The sequence below is a fragment of the Paramacrobiotus metropolitanus genome, unplaced genomic scaffold, assembly GCF_019649055.1.
Source record: "Paramacrobiotus metropolitanus isolate TYO unplaced genomic scaffold, Prichtersi_v1.0 Parri_scaffold0000089, whole genome shotgun sequence".
In the NCBI taxonomy this organism is placed as follows: domain Eukaryota; kingdom Metazoa; phylum Tardigrada; class Eutardigrada; order Parachela; family Macrobiotidae; genus Paramacrobiotus; species Paramacrobiotus metropolitanus.
Window position 1 is genome coordinate 591,691 of NW_026570309.1, and position 20,862 is coordinate 612,552.

The 20,862-nt window shown below is 41.8% G+C and overlaps 4 protein-coding genes across 5 annotated transcripts; 2 read left to right on the forward strand and 2 right to left on the reverse strand.

Moving 5' to 3' along the window:
• Positions 1 to 2,341: 2,341 nt before the first annotated feature.
• On the reverse strand, positions 2,342 to 5,071 carry LOC129596425 (uncharacterized). Its single transcript, XM_055493700.1, has 4 exons — positions 4,265 to 5,071; positions 4,085 to 4,187; positions 2,564 to 3,310; positions 2,342 to 2,493 (listed from the first exon to the last, which is right to left on the reverse strand). The coding sequence occupies exons 1-3, from the start codon at positions 4,923 to 4,925 to the stop codon at positions 3,178 to 3,180; spliced, it is 897 nt and encodes a 298-aa protein (XP_055349675.1). The 5' UTR covers positions 4,926 to 5,071; the 3' UTR covers positions 2,342 to 2,493; positions 2,564 to 3,177.
• Positions 5,072 to 5,727: 656 nt separating this feature from the next.
• Positions 5,728 to 10,031, forward strand: LOC129596424 (uncharacterized). The gene is made up of 4 exons (XM_055493699.1): positions 5,728 to 6,950; positions 7,100 to 7,202; positions 8,407 to 9,159; positions 9,238 to 10,031. Exons 1-4 carry the CDS (start codon positions 6,161 to 6,163, stop codon positions 9,368 to 9,370), a joined length of 1,779 nt encoding a protein of 592 aa, XP_055349674.1. The 5' UTR covers positions 5,728 to 6,160; the 3' UTR covers positions 9,371 to 10,031.
• LOC129596427 (uncharacterized) lies at positions 9,244 to 15,084 on the reverse strand. Of its 2 annotated transcripts, none has more exons than XM_055493702.1 (4): positions 13,710 to 15,084; positions 11,920 to 12,163; positions 11,683 to 11,860; positions 9,244 to 9,359 (listed from the first exon to the last, which is right to left on the reverse strand). In XM_055493702.1, exons 1-3 carry the CDS (start codon positions 14,078 to 14,080, stop codon positions 11,687 to 11,689), a joined length of 789 nt encoding a protein of 262 aa, XP_055349677.1. In that variant the 5' UTR covers positions 14,081 to 15,084; the 3' UTR covers positions 9,244 to 9,359; positions 11,683 to 11,686. The 2 variants fall into 2 exon arrangements, with proteins under 2 accessions (XP_055349677.1, XP_055349676.1); XM_055493701.1 differs by lacking the exon at positions 9,244 to 9,359 and adding an exon at positions 11,229 to 11,363.
• A 328-nt stretch (positions 15,085 to 15,412) lies between these two features.
• LOC129596422 (uncharacterized) lies at positions 15,413 to 20,510 on the forward strand. Its single transcript, XM_055493695.1, has 4 exons — positions 15,413 to 16,418; positions 18,472 to 18,574; positions 19,269 to 20,027; positions 20,093 to 20,510. The coding sequence occupies exons 1-4, from the start codon at positions 15,626 to 15,628 to the stop codon at positions 20,244 to 20,246; spliced, it is 1,809 nt and encodes a 602-aa protein (XP_055349670.1). The 5' UTR covers positions 15,413 to 15,625; the 3' UTR covers positions 20,247 to 20,510.
• The last annotated feature ends 352 nt before the right edge of the window (positions 20,511 to 20,862 follow it).

The window sequence follows — 20,862 nt, forward strand, 5'->3', positions numbered from 1 at the left end:
ACCCCGGACAATTCGCCGACGCAACTTTTCAGAACCGTAACATTTTAGATCCGCAACGTTTCAAAACCGCAACTTTTCATGACAGTAACGTTTCTCAACCTCAGTCTATTGAAATAACGTACAATACGGGGTCATGCACCATTAGGTAAAAGGCTTAGCGCAATGTTCTAGATTTTTTGCTTGAATCCGGATGCAAGTCAAATATTTCGGTACTCTGCAGTCAAAAAGACATAACATCTTGGTTCGAGACACGCAGTTTTAATTTTCTTCGATTCGTTTGGAAGCTATGTATTATTTTGTCAGTTACTGAGTTGCCTTTAGATGGACGAATTAAGCGTAATCGATTCAGTGACAAATCGAGGTGGGCCACTAAAAATTTTTCAGTATTTTCAATATATGCGAGATAAGAAAAATAATTCGAAATTCTGGCGATGTCGAAAAAGCGGTTGTCATGGTCGGTTGGTGCTCACTGAAGGAAATCCCCCAAAGGTCACGAAAGAGCATAATCACCTGGCTGATAAGCGCAAGTTCTGGCGCATTTGGCACGTATGGATATAAAGCAGCGAGCTGGCAAGACTCTGGAAAAGCCCCGCCAGCTGGCCCTTATTGTCAACAAAGATTTACCACTACAGGCTGCCAGTGTATTTGCCAGTTTAAAACTGATGCATAGTAAAAATATTAGTATACACTAGCTTATTGTCTACCTTAATTGGGCATAACTGACGCTGATATGAAGATTTTATTTAAATAGAAAACTAATCATAGAATGCGGTCTACTGGGACTTTTAATATCATTACATCGAATGCGGAGTGATGTTTTACAGTATGGTTTTTAATTTGTTAATGTGCAGAATAAGGCATATTTCGCGCATGTGTGTGTGTTGTTAACTGGATTAATATTTTTGTTAACAATCACAATCTACAATAATTTACCTATGTCAATAAAATCAAATTAACCTGTGCCTGAAACTTTTGGCAGATGATTATAACAGTAATAATAAAGGCGCGTTACCTGTACTGTTTGCATTTAATTTGCTGATCGGTTGTAGACTTTTAGGTATAAGATGCAAATAAACATAATTAAGCCCTAGTTTTTGCAGTAATCAAAAATATAAAATTTTATTAATTCGCCGTATTTGGAATGGTAACAGTCGAATCCACTTGCGAAACGCCTGAATACCATTGTTACAGTGTATTGTATACATTGTCCTTTCCCCGTTGTTACGATCCGGCAATGAACGAGTCATGAAACGTTGCGGTTGCGATATGTCATGGTTGCGAAAAGTCGCCGTTGCGAAATGTTACCGCTCCGAAACGTTACGGTTGTGAAAAGTTGCGGATGAGAAATGTCGTGGTCATGAAGTGTATTCGGTGAAATGTTACGATCTGAAATGTCGCGTTGTGAAATGTCGTGATACCAGCGGAAACGTGTCACTGAACGTTTGAGCAAATACACACTCGACTCTGAAAAATTCAAAATGGCTCACATCATTCTAAACTGCCTTACTCCGGCTGTGAAGGTTTTTATATTTAACCAACGACTGGGAGCGAGGGTGGCTCGCACTGGCTGATGTCCTGGTCGTCACGGGTGTGAAGCTGGACTGGCTGGTCATCGCCACCAATGAACAATTCTGCGCTGTTGATGAATGAATTTCTCAAATTTCCAGTTTGTGATTCCGGCTTTGTAAGGACTATTCTGATGAGTCATCAGTGTCCACGGTTAAATTACTACGCCGGTTGACCGATAATAAACGATAGGTGACTCTCTTTGTTTTTGGCGAAGATACATAAAAATGCGTAATCAAAACTTTTTGAATTTGAAACTCATGATAACAGTCGCTGCGAGCCCAAAGTTTTCGGCACAGCTCTGTATTACATGTACGAGTACATAGTATATTATTGGACACTACGATTAAAGAAAAACAGTGGTAAGCCTGAAGAAATCGGGTCATGGTCTGATTTATGCAGTTCGGAATTAAACATTGTGAGCGTCAAAAGCAGTGTTACGCTTGTAGGTACAATGTACAATAACGCTGCACCGCGACTTATATTTTGATTACGTCAGTGAGTGTACTATGCATCCGACTGTTTTAATTTCGAGCTTGAACCATGCGTCATCTATGCACACAAATATGCAAATTTAAGAAGTGTTAAGAAATTTTCCTTGAGTATGTAGCTCAGAACAGAATCACTGGCAATTTTAATAACGAACTGCGTAAGCACTCCGGCACACCGTAGCAGCCGCTTGTTATTAAGTTCAATATTTACAAAATTATACCGCCATACCGGTATTTGCGCGAGTTTGCCGCGATAAAAGCAGAAGGCTTGGACTGATCGCGTTTGGTCGTGATAGTGACGCAGCCAGACTTGTCAGAACTCAGGAAAGCATGGCACGAGCAATGTAAGTGTCTGCTTCACCAAGCTTTTTGGAGAAAATCTGCTGATAACACTTTTCGGACATCCTCCAGACACGCCGGAATTTCTTCCTTCCATCTGTGAAACAAACAGCCCACTTACGGAATCGTGTCTTACTTTTAAATCTAAAATGCTAAATTATTAGTACAATTCGTAAGATAACTGGATAAAGGGCCAAATGCATTTCTGGGCTTCCATATCCTCCTCCGTCAGAGCATCCAGCCAGCTGATAAATTCTTGGGCTTTAGTTTGATCCAGTACTGGGCAGGATTTCTCGAGCGCCGACTGGAACGCTGTCTCAAATGCGGATCTGGATATTGCAGCGAAGGTATGCCGCCACCATGAAATTCAGATAATAAAGGGAACATGGCAACATCTGAGGTGACGCCGCTCCCAAGGACAGAATAGGCTAGATTCGCTATTTACTATCGATCTCATTCCCTCAAAACATATCGCGCGCTTGCTACTGAAGCAGCAGTTTTTTAACATTATGTGGTGACAAATGGGAGCGTAATCGGGATAAGCGGACATCGATAGATAGGTACCTCCGACGTTAGCAAAGTCGCGTAAGTACATCATCGGATACGGTTCAGGGAAAGTGAGAAATTCGTTGAGCGAAAGCTGAGAATTGTCTATCATAATAAGCCAGTTAAGTTTTACGGATATGACCTTTAAAATACCAGTCGACGAGCCCAGAACTTCTTCCCAATCACCGGTGAGGTATAGAATTTTGGCATCTTTGGTGACGCAGTTGCCGATAATTTATGCCAGTAAGAACTTTCTTGAGCTAGACGCTCGCTTACTCAAAACCTGAACGATAATTATACTTTGCGGCAGTATTGTGCACTGCCGTACTACAGGCAGCGTTAGCAGATTTTGGAAACAATGGCATGTCCTGAAAATCAAAGCATTAATACAGCCACAAGGTGTTCACCGTTTGCTAATTACTGGTTTCCCAGATCGCACCTTTTGTGGTGTTTCCCTTTCAAATAAAAACAACCACATATGCCAACATTTTTCGCTTACGCCCACGTAGAGTAACCTAATTATAATACTGCCTTCTTTTATTACATAGATCAGAAAGTTCTGTCATGTAGAAACAAACATTCTTGAGATGCTATTAATATTCTTTATTGCATTGCTATGTGATGAGGAATGGACCAGTTCATTGTAAACCAGCTACTTTTGTGTGCAGATAAAGAAACTTTTCGGGCACAATTAATTGTATCTGTTACTGTGTTATCTGAAGCTTTCGCTATTTAAAGTTCATCTGAAGCTGAAGCTTTCGCCAATTAAAGTTTCATCAGTCCAGTACGGCTAGCAAAATAGTGCATATTCAGCTGCCCACATATGCTGCAGGTCGAAACTTTAAGATGTTAGCTGGTAAAATTCCAGGCCCGCTGAAATCGTAAAGTAACAAACAGTCTCTTCGGCCAGAAACACCAGTCCTCTTGTCGTGCAATTTTTTATGATCGATCATATGCGTTATCAAGTGCAAAAGGTTTTTTGTATCCATCATTTTTACAATTTGCCAAAAGGTGTGTGGTAAGCCAGCGTCACACTTTGTACGCGTTGGCAGGCGTCCACTTTGTAATGCGACCTTAATGTGAGCAGTACTGCCCCAAAATTGAAATTTCATCGTTGAAGTTGTGGTTTGCTTTGGCGTTACCTGCGCAGCTGATGCTGGTCGTACACATCCAGATAGGAAAACACCATCAAATGCAGTTCTATATACAGATCGGCAAGCCGGAGTTCAACAGGATGCTTCAAGTCTGTAAAGATTGAAATTTCTTTGAGACCGTTCGACTGTCTCTCTAAGACTTGTACCATTTTACACGATGCACAGTACCTTCCTGGGCTACACTAGCACAGAGCGTTTTATCCAGCGCCCAGCTGACCTGCATGTCCGCCGCTCGAACAAAGCAATCGACACCGCGCATAACTCCTGTGACAATGTCGTCATTCGTAACGTTCCTTTTGTTTCCCTCCGCAATTAGTACAGCAACGCGATCATTCGTAACATCGAGAAACATCATAATTTCCTTGGCATGTATCAAAAACAGGCTACGAAATCGTGGTATCTCTTGAATGGTGATAAGAATGTTAGCCGTGGAAGAACAGCGTAGGCGGATAGTGGCCATGGGGATGGAGGCGCGACGAAAGGACAGCCTTTTGATGGGTGGTCCGAGATGACCGCGGCGACGGATACGCCGGAAGGCGGCTCTGGGGCCATCCAGCACAAGGAAGCGCTGCACAATATCACCGGGCAAGTAGACTTCCACTTTTGCTAGCAGATAGTCGTCATCACGCACCCCGCCCAGAAGACGTCCGACTTGCCACGATTCGGGTTGGTTTTTCTGCACACTGATAAGGACGTCGATTTCTTCCGTAAATGTTTCTGGATGAAAAACTAGGCTACCATCCACTAAACGTAGATGAATCAAGGATACGGTCTTTAACTGCTGCATTGAGCCAACTCGCACCATACAGTGACGCTGACCATTCTCCATGCCACAACACAAATGTATCCGCGATATGTCAAACCGGACTCCATTACATCAACAGCAAAACTGTCACAAATGCCTGTGATAAGCGGATCTTTGCAAATGGGCGGAAGCAAAAAATTCTCCATTTCGATAATTCGAAACTTTCGGGGTTGACGGCTTTGTTCAACAGATATTAGGATTCGAAAGAATTACCTTGTCACACTCAACCCCCATTCCACCGATAAAATATTTGATACAACATTATCATCAATACGAGTACAAATCTCCAGACAATGTTTAATAATTAAGGAACACCCGGCCGTCTGTAATAACTTTGGGCTTAATTCACTTTGAATAATGTAAATAATATTATTCACGTTCAGTCCAACTTACACGTTGCAAACCCACCACGGAACTTTCTATCAAAATAAATGTAGTGGACTTTACTTTGCAAGCACAGTTCAATGAAAAATACGATTTTTATAGGTAAAAAAACATTGCAACAGCCGAAATGACACTGATAGATGCGTAATAATATTGTGCATTTTACGAAACCTGGGTGGCTTTTTTAAAAGTTTTACGGTATACGATTGTAAAAATGCATTTACATCGCATATTGTGGATCACAAATGCGGATGAGCTGAAAACGGATACTAGTGCGCCAAGACGGCGGCATGGCATGATTAGCAATACTTCTACTCGGGATAACTGATCGATCGATACTGCGCGTATACACATACTGCGTACATTGTACAATACTTGAGAAGTGTATATCGATTGGTACGGACTGCGCCTTTTTCATACGAAACATTCCTCTATCGTTGCAAATAGGACGCTTGTATTTTTAATTTTTCTGCAGTATTACTACTTTGTAGTTCTAGGTTCGGAATATTGCAGCTTTGTATTTCCTGCACTGACCCAGGATCTTATTAGTTCATCTGTGCTTTAGTTTTAGTTTTGCCACAGATAGTAACTGTGTTGTGGTACTTCTGTTAGCTGCAATTATACCCACACTGCAATTTATTCCCGTATGTGTGAAAATCCTGAACGAGCAAGTACCAACGTTTACCATCTTACCTCGTAACTGCAAACTCCCCTCACCGGTACGGCGTGGTCGTTTATTATGGTGGCCTGGCCCCAGATTCAGCAATGTTCTGTTAAATAAATAGATGCGATCTTAATAATAATGTTTGTGATATCGTACTGTGATCCCACTTTAAACAAACACCGATGATCACATCATTGAAGGGAAACGCACAATGGATAACGTTGTATTATCGCGAATCCGCAAAGCTCCGCTTATCCCTAAGCCATACGGGCGTTTTGCTGTTGATGTTTTAAAGGACGGATCGACGTATCGCGGGTACATCTGCGGCATTGAAAATGGTCAGTATGTGGTACGACTCGGGTCGCAGGAACAAGCGCAGATGGTACCCATGGATAAACTGCGCCTACCAGATTGTGGCGATTGGGATGCATTTAACCGGGATACATTTAAGGAGGAGATCGACATTCTGATTAGTACGGATGAGAATCAGCCCGAATCGTGGCAACCAGCACATCTTGTCAACGGCGTGTATAGCGGAGATTACTTCTTTATAACTGCCGACGTTTATTTGCCGGGTAATCGCGTCAAGCGCTGTTGCGTGCTTGATGGTAATTGTGCTGGTTTTAAGCGTATTCGTCGCCGTGCAAACGTCGGGTCGTGTGTCACATCGTTGACATTTAATTATGTCAAAATCCCCATTGCACCTTTAAGCTTGCGTTCGTCCAGTATCGTTAGCACACTGGAGGCCGTACAAAAGATGCCCTTATTTTCCGGAGTGTTCTATTATGGCAATTGTAGATCAATTATGTTCCTCGGTGTCGTGGATAACTGCATTGCTGTATTAGTCAAAGAACAGTACAAAAACCACATCACAAGTGATGAAATCCTCAACATTTTTGAAGAGACTGTTGATCGGTTTGGAAAAATACTTGCCAAGACTCCAGAAGTGGTGGTTCCTTGCATTTTGGAAAATATGCTGTCCATTGTTGTCTGCCAGCAAGGTATAATCTTATGTTTTTGTCTAGTTTGACTTATGCTCTTGTTAAACGGGACAACGCTGCGACACTGAGTCTCGGTGCGAAAAAATGTTTGTGGTGCAGTACGCAGCTGAGGAATGTACAGAGTACTCCCCAAGATTTTCTGTTTCCAGACTTTTACTACAGGAACGAATTCCGTTTGGGAGAAGTTTGCATGGAGCTTCATCTGATTGTATTTTCTTATTTGAATATTTATGACCAACATCAACTTCGCAGGTAAGTGCAGGCTCTACAGCACATCCGTGTGCATTACATGCATGTTTTATGTGAACTGTTAACAATAAGGAAACAAAAACAGTTGCAAATTTGCATTGAAGCTGTTACACCAAACGATAAATACTTACAGACGCATAATATATTTATGGAAAACAAAGTCGTATTAATCTTGCGATCCAGCAAGTGTAGACCAACCCGGGGAAAGGTGTGAGAAGGCTGTTAGATTTTGTTGATTCGACATAATGGTACTATACAGTGTACAACGGGAAAGCTATGACCTATGAAACCTAAGAAGACTAAGAAACCTAAGAAACCTAAGAAACCTAAGAAACCTAAGAAAACCTAAAAAAACCTAAGAAACCTAAGAAAACCTAAGAAAACCTAAGAACCTATCCTAAGAAAAGAAACCCTAAGAACCTAAGAAAACCTTAAAACTATTGGTTAAACACTATATATAAGCAGCTTACGGGACGACCGTTGGATGACCTTTTCCTCCCAACAGGTCATCACCATTCGACTCAGAAAAAAATTCTGAGCCGAATGACGTCATCGATGACGTCATAGCTTTCCCGGTGTATAATACCATTATGCCGTTGATTCGCACGGTGCAGTTCTACGAAATGATGGCCATGTCGAAGTATATATGCAAATTTCGGTTGCGTTTTCACGGCGTAAGCTGTATGTCCCGGACAATCCGTACGAAATCAGTTTCTTCCTAAATTATGCGCTGACTACTACGTATGCACAATAAAATATATCTGCAGAGGTTAACGTTAGTTCAGTCATCTTTTTCAGGCCCGGAGAAGTTAAATGGTTAATGGAGTCGATACCTAGTGCGAGCGGTCCAGGGCAATTCGATACCTCGTAGAATTGTTATTATCGAGTAAATATAGCAATTGGGTTCCCGACATCTTAGCCAGCGTAATTAAAAGTTTCGATACTATGAGAGATTGTAGTGCCTTGCTTTAATATGGCCGTATTGGCATTCTATGCTCCCTGGGAAAAATAACAGTAAGACAACATTTCTTAATTCAGTAAACCGTGCAAATTCGAATAGCCAAATTTGATTTTTCTGTATTTTCATGTACTTACTTTACGATGTGGTAGACTAAAAATAGAGTACGTGCATCGGTTGTAAATAAACCAGCCTTCGGCTACGTGCGCCCATATGCACGCACTTACACAATATATTTTACTGTTTCAGGACGTGCCATTGGTTCGATCAACTGCTGTCCTTGAATGTGCTTCGGCAGTGCATAATACTGCCTCGTCAACATGAATATGTCACTGAACGTCTGGGGTTCATTGGCCGTTATGCCACCACCTGCTCGAAAAAATTCATACTTGCGGAAATCGTTGCAAATGTCGTAACCAGTGACGCCAGGCTAGTTTATCTGACAGGTGACTGGGAGGAGCTTCTGAAAATCTTCGTGAATGTTATAAAGGTCATATCCGTGAAATTACGGTGGTTGGTTATTGCGGACAATTCCGTGTTGATGTTCAACGATTTTCTGGTATTTCCGAAACCGTTTCCGATGTTGCGCACACAGGACTTTGTACATACACAAATCAATTTTTTGCCCATGTCTCATTATCCCGATTATGCTCACAGTTGCCAGCGCCTAGTTTTAAAGAACTGCTGCTTCAGTAGCAAAATATCGATGTGTTTCACCGGAATGGCAGTAGAGGGCAACTATGCTCATCGTCCTGAATCACGCAGTCACCTGGGATGTTGCTACGATCCATTTTGTATCAGAATTCCATGCTGGCAGTATCATTTCGAAGATCTAGATAACTGCAAATTTGCTGCAGCTTTTCGGTTAACGCTGGCAGAATTTTGTCCAGTACTGGAGCGTAGTAAGGCGGAAATTCTGATCTCCTGGATAGATTCCCTCACAGAAAAAGATTTAGAAGTAAAGCAGTGTATTTCGCCGTATCTGGAACTGTCTTATGAGCTGTGAGTAGACGTAGAACGGACAGGTGAGGATGAAAGTGGAAATAAGTTGTGCCATAAACTGGCTTTTTGGTTTTGCAGATGGGACGAAGAACCACCAAGCAGCTTGGATGATGTGATATTGAATATATCCAACAGGATTTCCACCGGAAGTTTGGTTATGCAGACCCTTGCTTTGCTACTGCCGTGTAGTCCAGGCGACTCTACAAAGTAGCAGCTTTGTTGACGCGGCCGAACCAATCGCTTGACGGACTTCTGCCGGCCGGTGGAAGCAATATATGCATGTAATGTATGTCAACTGAAGGGGCGGAGCACCAGTGAAACTGATGAAATGAACCGGTTCAATTCGTTAGTTTGAGCGTCGAATTACTCTAGCAGGGGCGTTTCTATCAATTTCAGTGTATTCCACTTGCTTAATTACGGTAAGGCATTAACTAATAACTACTTAATTAATTAAGTGTTTACTTATCAGCCAGTTTAATTAGCAATTGCTCGAATTTTGTTCCCGATGAAGACGAAACATTTGGCACTTGCCACTGGGTATGATGCCGCAAGTGCTCTGTTAAAGGAGACCAGCAAGGAGAAGTTTATCAGAACGCGCGCTTTTTTAATCTTTGCGTTTGATGCTAATGGGGCAGTGCTAAAAGGCACGGTCCCTTCACATGCCAGCTGGCACCAATTTCTCATTTGAATATATTTTTTGAATGTTATTCGCCCCTACAAATAATATGAATAAATCTATGCATTCTTATTGGTGTAATTCGTGGTTTCTAGTAAATGCAGCAGTAAATTCAGCCAGAGCTTGCCATCTAAGTACCGTATTACATACTGCCATCTAGTATGTTTCTAATACGACTGTTCTTTTCTGTTTTTTTTTCTGTTTCAAAAAATGCTGAGCTGGTAGACATTAATTACGGACAATGATTCAAAATTTATAGGGCAACAGCAAATTAACGGCTTCCTGAAAGTTGATAGACAGACTGCTGCGATCCTATCATGTAATTTATATTAATTTTTGCAGTTATTAAATCGGTGAACGTAACGTCCGACTGACCCGATTCCGAGTATCTACGAGATCGCAAATGGCAACGAGCGAACACACACTCGCAAAAATGTTGCAAGCCGCTGTAATCTTACGGTACAAATGAATTCAGTAAGCGGTTCGCAGTTCGACAACCTGATGCCCTTAGCGAGTTTAATCAGTATAACTTAGGTACAGAGTGTAATTAACGATAAGTACTTGTACAGTGCAGAAACACCAAGTAACGCAAACAGCGTAAATTAAATTTTAATACAGCCCAAATTAAATTATGCAGTATTTTAATAGGCAGTGGCCACCAAAATAACAATATCTGCAGACGCTGGCACACTACTTGAAATTTAAACTCAAATATTAAGAAAACAACGAAAATTTCAATGTTTAGTCGGGTTATAAGGTAAAGTACGCAAAACAGCTTCTAATAAAATCAATCAGATTTATTCATGAAACAGCTTGTGCTGTGTACAGATGCGATTTGTATTACACATTTACTTATACTATTACCTACTTACTCTTACCTACTGCTTACTGCAGCTTTGTACTGTCGATCGCCAAGCATCGTTGTTCTAAGTACACGTGCATTTAGACGTCGTAACAATTTCCGGTAACTAGACTATTGGAGATTTATTCAAATAATACGTTATTTAAGAGATAACTGTCCGGTGTTTCTGTGAATCTAATAAGAATGCAGCATGGTGCATTGTCAAATGCTTTTGCGGCCTTTCATTGCCTTGGACCATCACTTTCGCACGCCCAGCTTGAGTTTTGGCCGAGGTTCCTTGGTTCAAGCCCGCTTACATGAAAGCAACGATAAAACAATACCGTTCAACCAAAATCGCTATGATTAGTGCCGCACGAGTATCTTTAGTAGTATGATTCATGGCGATGAAGTTACTTTTAATATTGACCTTCCAGCGTAAACGTACGGTTTCTTGTAGTACATAATGAAAAAAAGCATGTCCATCACCTGAAATGATTTATTCGGTTGTAGTTTTAGCTTGCCTAAATTGTACATATGTGGTGAATCGAAGTCAGAGACACAAAACGCTACCGTAATCGCCTCTGGCAACACGTTGGAAGAATTCAGAATTTTTATTACGAATTTATTAAGCATCCATAAGGAAAATCACCACTGGAAAATCCGTCACCACTGGAAAATCTTACAAATCTATGAAAAACAAAAAATTATTAAGCAAACAAAATTCATTTGGCGGTGCACGAATTACTAAAAACGACTAGCGTCAAATACTCAGTAAAACCCACAGCACAAATTCGAGCAATGCCAGCTACCAGGTCATCGCAGTATCAAAGCGCCGATTAGAACTAAACTATCAAACTATGTACTAGTACCCAATTTATATATATTATTCTACATAATTACGGTTACAACAAACGTGCGCCGCATTAGAAACCAAAACCGCACCGCGCTAAAACCTACCAAAAACATCCGCGCCAAATGACATCGAATACCATTTGTTAAAACTTACCGATTCATTTCTTTTTCAACGGAGACGGGGATCGTGATTTGCGGGTGCCTACCGTTGGGCGGAGAAATCGGGCATCTTTGTGGCTGCTACCGCCAGTATTCGGCTCCTGACCCGGAGAGATCGTCAGATTAAAGTCATGATGCAAATCTTCCGCGCCGAATTTGTCTTCCCCCACGACCTATTGCAAACAAATCGCTTATGCTTATATCTGTGTTTGATATTGAAATATTTTAACACTTGATATTGAGTTATGTTTTCCGGCCACCAAACGTCATGATCGTCGATCTTTTCTTTCTTATCGGTGGCTGCGGTAATGATGGCTTGCCAGTTGTTCTTGATTTCCTTCACTTTTTCGACCCCGAACATTTGTCGAAATTCTCCACTTTCATAATCCGCGAGGTAGTAATCAGATGAGTTAGTCTTCCCAATCTCTTTGTCAAAACGGCAGTTGGCTGCGTTCCAGTTGATGTTCAGCGTCTTGCTGCACAAAAAAAAGTTGCAGTTAGCTGTACCGTACTTGAACTGAAGTAACCAAAATTACCCCGGTTGCAAGAACCTTACTCGGAATTATTGCTTAAGATCAGTACTGTAAGAGGCGGTACTGCATAGCTCTCAAGTGTAGATGTTTCGCACAGTGCTCAACTGATTTATCTGCTTTAGATACGTATTTTTGTCGATTGACGCGCGCCATTCTTGTGACTATAAACGACTTTGACTACGTCAGCTGTGCACATTGTCTCTTGCTCTGCCCTTCCGTATTCCGAAAATGAAATAAACCTTGTGCTGATCACATTATTTTGTTTGCAGTCGCAAAGATGTCACTGTATCTATAATCTAGGTAATGTTAACAGCACAAATAAAAATCTGAATTTGTAAAGTACTGTATTTATTCAAAATTAACAACCAGAGAAATCCCTCAATCACCCGTGCTAGGCGTCAGATCCTTTGACACCACAAAGGCCGATGTCTAGCGCTGGCGGTCCAGAGGATTTTTCTGTTCGTTGTTTTCGTGACGTAATTACAGTAAGCAAAAAAAGCTTACGTTTGTCGGCCAAAAGAACTGTAACAGAAACACGCCTGCCATCGGCTTAATGATCACTTCACTGTCCGTTTTGTATTTTCTACACGGCAAGGGCAAAATAATCCGACATACATGTTTTGGCAATTGACTTAAAGGAAGGAGAGTATGACCTTTGCGGCTAACAACAGCGGTGAGCAATAACGTGGCTCCGTCACGGATTATCACTATATATATTAAATTTTTAGCGCGAAATTTTGTATTTCAAGCTCAAACCAAATTTTTCATACGCATGGGCGTACATCTGCTACTGGCTGACCTACAGATAGTTTTGTGTTTGATCAAAATGTGCGACGGTTTAGAAATTTTATCGCCCGACCGAACCACGTATCTTGCCTAGATCTCAAGTTCAGAATCCTCTCTAAGCTCTCTTATTGTGATTTATTACAATTTCAGAATCCTCACTGTATTGTAATGTTTCAGACTAACGCTGTTCAAAAGAATTCCTTTGTGAAGATCTATTTACGGAGGTGATCATGGAAGTGTTTCCTTTTATGGATGTTTATGAGCAATATATGTGCGATGCCCGGCAGGGGGCAGGCAGTGGCCGGATCTGGAAGTGGTTAGATCTGAAAGCAACGGTTTCTCCACAAGATCTGAAAGAAATTTCATCCATCGGCTGCAATGAATGCAGATTGAACTTATCCGTAAAGTTAAAGTTTCGTCCTCAGCAGGTCAATCACAAAGCTGTGTGCCACAGGTTCCGCTTTTTGAGGTTAAATACGAACACCGGAATTAACATTTACGTAGCCGCGGACTATAGATAGATAATCTTACTAATTGACTCGCGAGCGTAAAATGTTTTGGTCTTCAAAGTGCAGTTTAACTTGATTACTAACATTACCTAGACCAGCAACGATTCGTGTGATAAGTTCGTTCAGAACGGTGCGAGAAATTGTTTCTGTTGCAAGGGTAAATTTTCTAATAAAATTATCCACAGCGGACTTACGCGTTTGAATACATTTGCTTAACTTCAGAATCCGTTAACGTTTGACTCAATTCCTTTTCTGCTAACACAGCAACGTGATCATCCGTTGCATCCATAAACATAATTCCACAAATTTCCTGCATTAAGCGACTGCGAAAACGTGGCATTTGTCGTGCTTTCCGCATAGTATCAACGAAGTCGTTACAATACGGAGAAAACTCTGAATCCGGTATCTCACGATTGACAAACGACTGTGGCATAACGGGATCCCCAAGATAACCCCGGCGCCTTACTCGCTTGAGAGCGGCACCAGAGGAGTCCAGAACATAATAACATTTAACCACATTTTCCGGCAGCTTCACTTCCACATTTAGGAACGAAAACGCGTCCATAAATGTGTCGTCAATGATGCAAGCTGGCTGCCACAACTCGGGCTGATTCTCTTCCACACTGACAAGGACGTCAATGTCTTCCAGTACATCGTCAATGTCGGAATGTCCAAGCTTAGAGATTGAAACCAATTCGTGCGGCGCAATTTATCCATCGGGAGGCGTCGTAGTTGCTGCATGGAACCAATTCGCACCATACAATGATCATTATCAGCTGCGCAAACGTACCCACGATAAGCTGCGTTCTCATCCAGAACATCAACAATAAATCGTCCACAGACCGCTGCGATAACGGGATCTCTGCTAATCCGCACTGACGAAAAATTTTCAATCTTGTCTCTCGCGCGGAAAGTGTTTTTCGTGGGTAATTTGTGTAATCGTGAGCTTGCAGCTTCCCGGCAAACAGTGTATGCGTGTTGGCAAATCTTGTTCTTTGCCGCCTAATACTGTACGTAACATCCTTCAAGGAGTAGCAGGCACACAGTAATTTTGAATATTCCTTTAGTCATATCATTCCAGAGTTATCGTAAACGCTTTCGCAAACAAATTTGATGTACTAGTGTTTGAAACCGATGAATGGCGCACCTGCTGTGCAAATGTGCTGTAACAGACTGCACATGACAAACACTGTCAGATCAAAAATATGAAAATGGCGTTGCGATGCTGTCGGTGCGTTGGAAACTAACATTGGAGTGCACGTGCAATTGTGCTTCATTCATCCAGGGAAAAGGGCATATGCAAAAAATTCATGCTACTCTGTACACCTGTCGATACGCGCACGTATAAAAGCTGTATCGTAAGGAAGGAATTAGGAATTTATGCAGTACATTAAGATGTACATGACTGGGCAGTTAACAGTCAATGGCGATCACTTCCCGGGGTAGTATTCAACTTACTGCATAAACAGAAAATGCCGATGAGAGTGATACCTCAACTTCCAAGGAGCAACGCGGTGCTTTGCTTCACCAGATGTGTCCGCTCCAAAGTGCAGTGCATTCCAGATTATACTGTTTATTAATGTACCTTATGGGTCATTACTGTACTGGTACTTAATGTGCGACATAGCAGCCAGATCAATACCGGCGCGGGTGGTGCCGCGCTTTTGATTTGACACGGTGGCAAGACAGAGACAACCGCACAAGAGCGTGATGCATGTATTGGTTGAGCATGGTATGTACAGTACTCTTATTGATTTATTCTGTTTCAAACTTTCTGTGCTTGATACTAGTCTACCAGTATGAAAGAGGCACAAATACTGCAGCGGTACTGGCGGATCGACAGGATCGCAAATTCCTTTTAATCTCCCCAGTGTTCCGGTATAGTTTAGTTGAACAAAGTTGACGAAACGCATATAACCTTGTGTGTTAACAAATTTCACCATGCCACTCTTGTCGAATTTTCGGACAATGTAAAAAGGACAAGGTACAACAATTAAAGTGCGTCTGTCAGTCCCAAAATGCTGTTCTAAGGCGGCCATCAAAGTTAACCAACACGCACGCATCACTTCTTGGGAAAGTACGCTGAAGTTTCTTCCACACAAACTATAAGATGGAAAATTTTTTGTCGGCTCGGATTAGCAGAGCTCCCCTTATCACAGGCGTCTATGATCGCTTTGTTGTCGATTTTCTGGATGCGGATGCCACGTTTCGCGGGTACGTTTGTGCAGTCGAGAAGGATCACTGCATGGTGCGAGTGGGTTCCATGCAGCAACTACGGCGCATCCCTATGGATAAATTGCATTTAGCGGATTATAGTGAACGCCGATGCCTGAACCCTCAAACTACACCGGAGGAGATTGACGTTCTTATCAGTGTGGAAGACAATCAGCCGGAATCGTGGCAGCCAGCTCGCATCATTAGTGGCTCATCGATACATGATTTCTCGTTGTTATATATAGAAGCGAGCCTGCCGGGTGATGTATTCAGGCAGTATTATGTTCTTGATTCTTTTGGTGCCCCTTTCAGACGGATTCGCCCGCGGGGTAATCTAGGGGAACCTTTTACGCCACAGTCGTTTATTTATCAGGAGGTCGCTCTATCCGAGATCAAACAGTATTGCAACCACTTTGCAGATACTCTGCACAAAGTACAAGGAATGCCACGTTTTCGCAGTCGTTTTATGCAGAAAAATTGTGGAATTGCATTTCTGAGTGCCACGGATTATCACATTGCTGTATTAGTCCAAGAGGAATATAATCATACATTAACAGTTTATGGAATTAACATTGCTAAAGTCATAGCGTCTACTGTGGATCAGTTCGTGGGGAAATTTACCCAGGCAACAGCACAAATTGCTGACACCGTTCTGAAAGAACTTATCACCAGAATCGTTGTTGATCTAGGTAAAATTAGAAACCTTGAACTGAATCTGCAGTATATATGAAAGTACTAGAAAAATGCACCTTGGCGTGCATTGGCAGACCGGAGCGAGACTTAGCAAAATTTCCGCTACTTTGGCGGTATTGGTTCGCACAGGATGTAGTACATTGTGGAATAACGAAAAGCGCATATTATACAAAACTATGTACGAGAATAGTGAAAAACGTGCTGCAAGGCTACCTTTTTCTCGCAACGCTACCTTCTAAATTTGTTGGAAACTGCATTTAATTAACAAGTTTGGCTTGAAAGGAGTAGTCAAGAAGAACATAATTTACAGTATTAAGTAAAGTTCCATGGGTTATTCACTTGTATCAGGCAATTGTGGAGATAGGGGAGTGAACGAGCTAGTGTTCATGCGTTTTAGCTAATTGGTTGGAAAAGCCGCGAATTTACGGAACGATGTATAAAACCGATATGCGACCTTTAACGTTTCTAAAAGATTATAAAGTTTCAAAAAATTTCAATGAGGCTGTAGTAATTAACGGGACACAAGTTCAGTTATGGGACTTCACATTCGCAAGGTTAATCGCAGGCCGTACCGGGCGACCTTAGTACTGTATAATGGCCCAATTCAACGGTATTGCAGTTGCAGCTCTTGATTTCATTCTGTCGGTTACAGAATTATCGCTATGACATTATCAAATCTATGTCGCTATGACATTATCAAATTTATCAGAGAAAATGTCCCCACTTTTTGCAATTTTATTGCGGGCCTCGACAACAATTATAGCATTTTGATTTTTGTCCGTTACTGAAGTACGTAAGTAACGCAGACCGTTCAAGGTGCAAATACAACCCATGCATTTGCATAATGCACATGAGTGACGGGCAATAATGGCCGGATATGGGTTGTATTTCCGACCACATATCGATGTCAGAGAGAATTCTTAACGCCAGTGCTTTGGCGTGCATAACCTGCAGAATTGCCTCCGTCTCGGCAATATTGTCTCCATGTAAACTTGCCGCCGTTTTCCCACCACAAGTTTTGAGCTTCGAAACGTACGCCCTTTCGTAACCCCCGTAGCGGTTTATGAAAATTAAAAAATTTATTTTAAAAACCGGGTATTAAAAACCCGTGTCGGTGATTAGTGCCGCCAAGGGCACCTTTACGATCAAAGGGTTATTATTCTAGTGACTGTGGGAAAGAGGACCAGAAAAGTATCCCAGAGGGAAATTTAAGGTGGTGGATAATTATTGCTGATCCCATCCCTCATGTGCATCACGTTACGGAGATGTATGCGCGTATATGTACCGAACGTCATGTATTATTTACGTAAAAGACAGAAATCAAAACTGTGGCACTTTTTTATGTGTCGCTACAAATCAGCATTTAGCAGTAGCGTCATAGTGGTTAAATTGTGGTGATACCATAGCATTACTTCCGTAACGGGAAGAAATCAAGAGCTGCAGTACCGCTACACAGACCCGCTGTGTCACGGCGGTCTGCATGACGTTACAGGCAGTTTGACACTGGCTGTGATGACGTCATAGCGGTCAGCTGAGTGAACATCAAACTTACTTCCGTAACAAAATTCCGTAACGCACTTCCGTAACGAACTTCCGTAACAAACTTCCGTAACGGGTTTCCGTAACGGACAGAAATCAACCAATGCATTGGTCTTGAATATAGAGGACCTTCGCTACGCTCCGGTCGATCATGAACCTCAACACGTGTTTTCTACACTGGCAGTGTAGCGCACACTATTGTCTAAAATCCAAACAGTGTATAAGAAAATTTTGTAATCAAATTTTAAACCAAACCTTCCATGCGCATATGTGCATGTCCGGCGCAGTACTATTGATAAAACATCATTAACGTTTGCTAATTTGCTAGCTGCTCTAAAGTTACGTAAATTCTTGGTCGGTTGGCCTACTGGCCTGGCGATTCTACAGCAAAACCAGATATTGCTTGAAGTTATAATTTTGCCGATTGTGATACAAGGTAATCACTAATCACTAGAAGTAGTACAATATGCATCGGTATTTCAGAATGCGCAATCTATTTTTCTGTTTCAGACTTGCGCGATCCTCACGAGTTCCATTTTGAAGAGTTACTAACTGAACTCAGCATGGAAGTATTTTCTTTTCTTGATGTTTATGACCAAAATCAACTCCGCAGGTAAAGTTACGGTTTTTAGGAGACCAGGAATTGCATGCCGGTTTGCTAATGGCCATGGGTGCCGCTTAAAGAGGCGAGTGTGAAGGAGTGAGTTAGGGTTGAACTGTGGTCAATCGAATGCGTCTAATGGAACGGTAAAAAACTGAACGACAAACTGGTTCTGGAATCGTCTGGGACTTTGACTCCTGGGTGCGGCGATATTATTCACCGTACGGAACTTTCCATTAGTTTTGTCTTCGGAACACCAAAACTGAATATCCTTTCTTAAAACCGCTCCGGCTTCAGTCAGCAGATAATAATTAAGACCATGAACGAAACTGTTAAATTATTAGTTCCACTCCTGTTTCACGCTAAAAGATCACCAGGTATAATTACGGCAGATGTGATGCAAACTGTACTGTTCAAACACTAATAACAGCAACGAGGTAATTAGCGGAAAGAAACAGATGCAGCAAGTTCCATAAAAACATCTAGTGTCAAAAACAGAAAACAGGAAAAAGTCAATGCAGTGGTCGCTGCCTTTGATTTTTGCATAATGCTGAAGTTGTGCAGTGGCCGCGTCTCCCAAGTGACTTGCCAGATACGGACGTCTAAAGGTTTTTTATGCATTTTAATTATACTACGCTGACCGAAGCAATGAAATGTCCAATTGTTCTTGGTTTCTTTGACAATTTAAATGAAGATTTTATTTTAGAACATGCAAATCATTTCATCGCCGCCTGTCACGCAAATCACTCCGGCAGTGCGTAATACTGCCAAACCTACATAAGCATGCCATTGAAACCCTGGGGGTTAGCCCATCCGGATCTGACTACCGGAACCTGGCTCACATTGTCGGGAACACTATCAGCCAAGATGCCAAAATTTTATATTTCGCCGAAGACTGGGAAGAAAGTTTGTTCACCCTTGCGCAAGTACTGATAGCCATGCACGTGAAACTGAGCTGGCTGGTCATCGCCAACAACTTCACACTTGCACTCAACGAATTCTTGCCATTTCCCAAGCGATCCCCGATGTTACTTACATATGACTTCATTACTCTGCATGGAAATCATCTCTGTCCACATTCGGCACCAAATTATACGCATTATGCTTCCATTTGCCGGCATCTTGTACTAAAGAATTGCTGCTTCGATAGCAGGCTGTCGCTATGCTTCAGGAAAGTACTGTCGTTAGAAAATGGGTGGTCAGATCAGGTCATAGGTCCTGGACGGTGGCATTTAAGGTGTTGCCATGATCCATTCTTTATTGTCATTCCCAGGTGGTGCTACAGGTTTACAGAAACAGTGACAAGCACATTCGAAGCATCCTTCCGGTCTGCGCTGGAAGACCACTGCCCAGTACTCGAAGGACCTAAGATCGAAAATCTTGTCCTTTGGTTAAATTCTTTGACAAGCGAATCATGTACACCAAGATGCTGCATTTGGCCGTATATTACATTGTCTTATAAACTGTAAGCAGTGAAGCATCAAACTTCTGCACGAATGGTCCACATAAAAAACCGGATTTGTTTTACAGCTGGGATGAAAAACCGCCAAAGCACTGTGATGAGGTCATAGCCGACATATGCCGAAGGTTTTCCCCGAAAAGCTGTATTATGCAGACACTGGTCTTGCTACTGCCTTGCATTATCGGCGAATTTTGCTGTGTTGCTGATGCAGTTGACGACTAATTTTGCGGGAATGTAAGGCCATGGCGCGGATCTGACCAACTACAGATCTGTACTGTACCTAGGTGTCTCTTATTTCAGATGACATGCTCAGTTAGCTACTACCAACACTTGAAAGTGTGCTTAATGAATTGCATAATTGAAGTATGTGCATAATTTCAGCTTCCTGTTTTTGCTGAAAGCATAAGTTCGTTAACTTTCGAACCCCTCGAGCGTACTGCAGTCTGTGCGGTTCAGTAAATTTGACACTTTGTAAGGATTGCAGCTCATCCACTCCTATTAATTTTTCTTTATGTCGAAATGAAAAAGATTGTGAAAGCCTGAAAACAGCGGATCAGGCTAATAATTGGTGATTGCAGTCATTTGCAGGATAAAATGGCACGGCATAACCGGTAAAAAGTTTTACTAATCAGGTTATCAGCTCTTCATCTTCTTGCAGTCGGGACGCTAATACGGCGGCCTGTTTCATAAATCTGCTTTCGAATAACAAGTTGTTTATTAAACCACGCAAACGTACAGTACATTATAAAACTAGTCAGAATTTTACGAAAAATTGATGAGGAAAGAAATACCAACTACGTAATCTGCTTTAACAATTTGTTGGCTTTGCTGTGTTTAA